The 984-nt window shown below is 41.2% G+C and overlaps 1 protein-coding gene across 1 annotated transcript; it reads right to left on the minus strand.

Annotated features, from left to right (window-relative positions):
• Positions 1-984, minus strand: GSTF7 (glutathione S-transferase GST 21). Its single transcript, NM_001304517.1, has 3 exons — positions 838-984; positions 702-750; positions 1-461 (listed from the first exon to the last, which is right to left on the minus strand). Exons 1-3 carry the CDS (start codon positions 982-984, stop codon positions 1-3), a joined length of 657 nt encoding a protein of 218 aa, NP_001291446.1.

Raw genomic sequence — 984 nt, forward strand, 5'->3', positions numbered from 1 at the left:
TCAATGATTCTGACCAAAACTCATTCCTCCCACAACCTTATTGAAAGCAGGCCTAGAAGAGATATCCTCCCACCAAGCCTTTACATGAGGAAGCTCATTGATCATGGAAGCACAAGGGGTCTGCATCAAGTAGTGAGTTTCAGAAACATGGCTAAGATCAGCAAGGCTATAAAAGTCCCCAGCAAGGTACTTGGTGCTGCTCAGCTTGGCCTCGTACACATCAAGCACCGTCTTCAGCTTCTCAACGTTGGTGTCAATCACTGACTTGTCGGGTTCTTTGCCTTGGAAAGGGGCCACGAAGTACTCGTAGATAATGGGCGACACTGCTGGCTCGTAGTAATGAGACTCTACCTCTGTCCATACCTTCACCAGTGCTGCTTCTTTTGCATCCTTGTGCCTTATCAGATCGGGTTCTGTTTCCTTGAATTTTTCAGCCACGTATGCGGTAATGGCCCTGGACTCTGTTATGCAAAGCCTCATAAAGATATCATTTAAAAATTAAGAAAAAAAAAACACCTTTTGTGCCATTGTCATTTCAACTTTTAGATATGGTTGTAGTATAGAATAACATATGCTATGTTACAATTTATGGGACATGCATTTGGGTCCGGAAAAGGATAAATTATTACATAGGGCATATATATATATATATATATATATATATATATACGAACCGAAGTAAAAGAAGAATGAAAGTATACCAAAAAGAGTGAGATCACCATCTTCCAGTACTGGAATGAAACCAAAGGGCTGCATGCATGTGCAACACAAATAATTAAAGTTAGTGTGGCTGGGAGCTAGCTTACTAAGAAAAAGAAAAACACAACAAGTGCTTACATTCTTGGAGAGAAAAGGAGGCTGCTTGTGCTCAGCAGCGAACACATTGACCGGAACAAGTTCAAAATCGACCTCTTTCTCATGGAGACAGATCATGGCACGTGTAGTGTTTGTGGACATTGGTAGACCATAAAGCTTAAACACCAT

Source organism: Glycine max, chromosome 10, assembly GCF_000004515.6.
Source record: "Glycine max cultivar Williams 82 chromosome 10, Glycine_max_v4.0, whole genome shotgun sequence".
NCBI lineage: Eukaryota > Viridiplantae > Streptophyta > Magnoliopsida > Fabales > Fabaceae > Glycine > Glycine max.

Excerpts from the sequence above, each read along its gene's own strand:
- GSTF7 (NM_001304517.1), bottom strand. The coding sequence starts at position 984 with ATGGTGTTTAAGCTTTATGGTCTACCAATGTCCACAAACACTACACGT. Across the intron at positions 751-837 it reads CTCCTTTTCTCTCCAAGAAT|CCCTTTGGTTTCATTCCAGT; the intron begins GTAAGCACTTGT and ends ACATGCATGCAG. Across the intron at positions 462-701 it reads TGGTGATCTCACTCTTTTTG|AGTCCAGGGCCATTACCGCA; the intron begins GTATACTTTCAT and ends TTTGCATAACAG.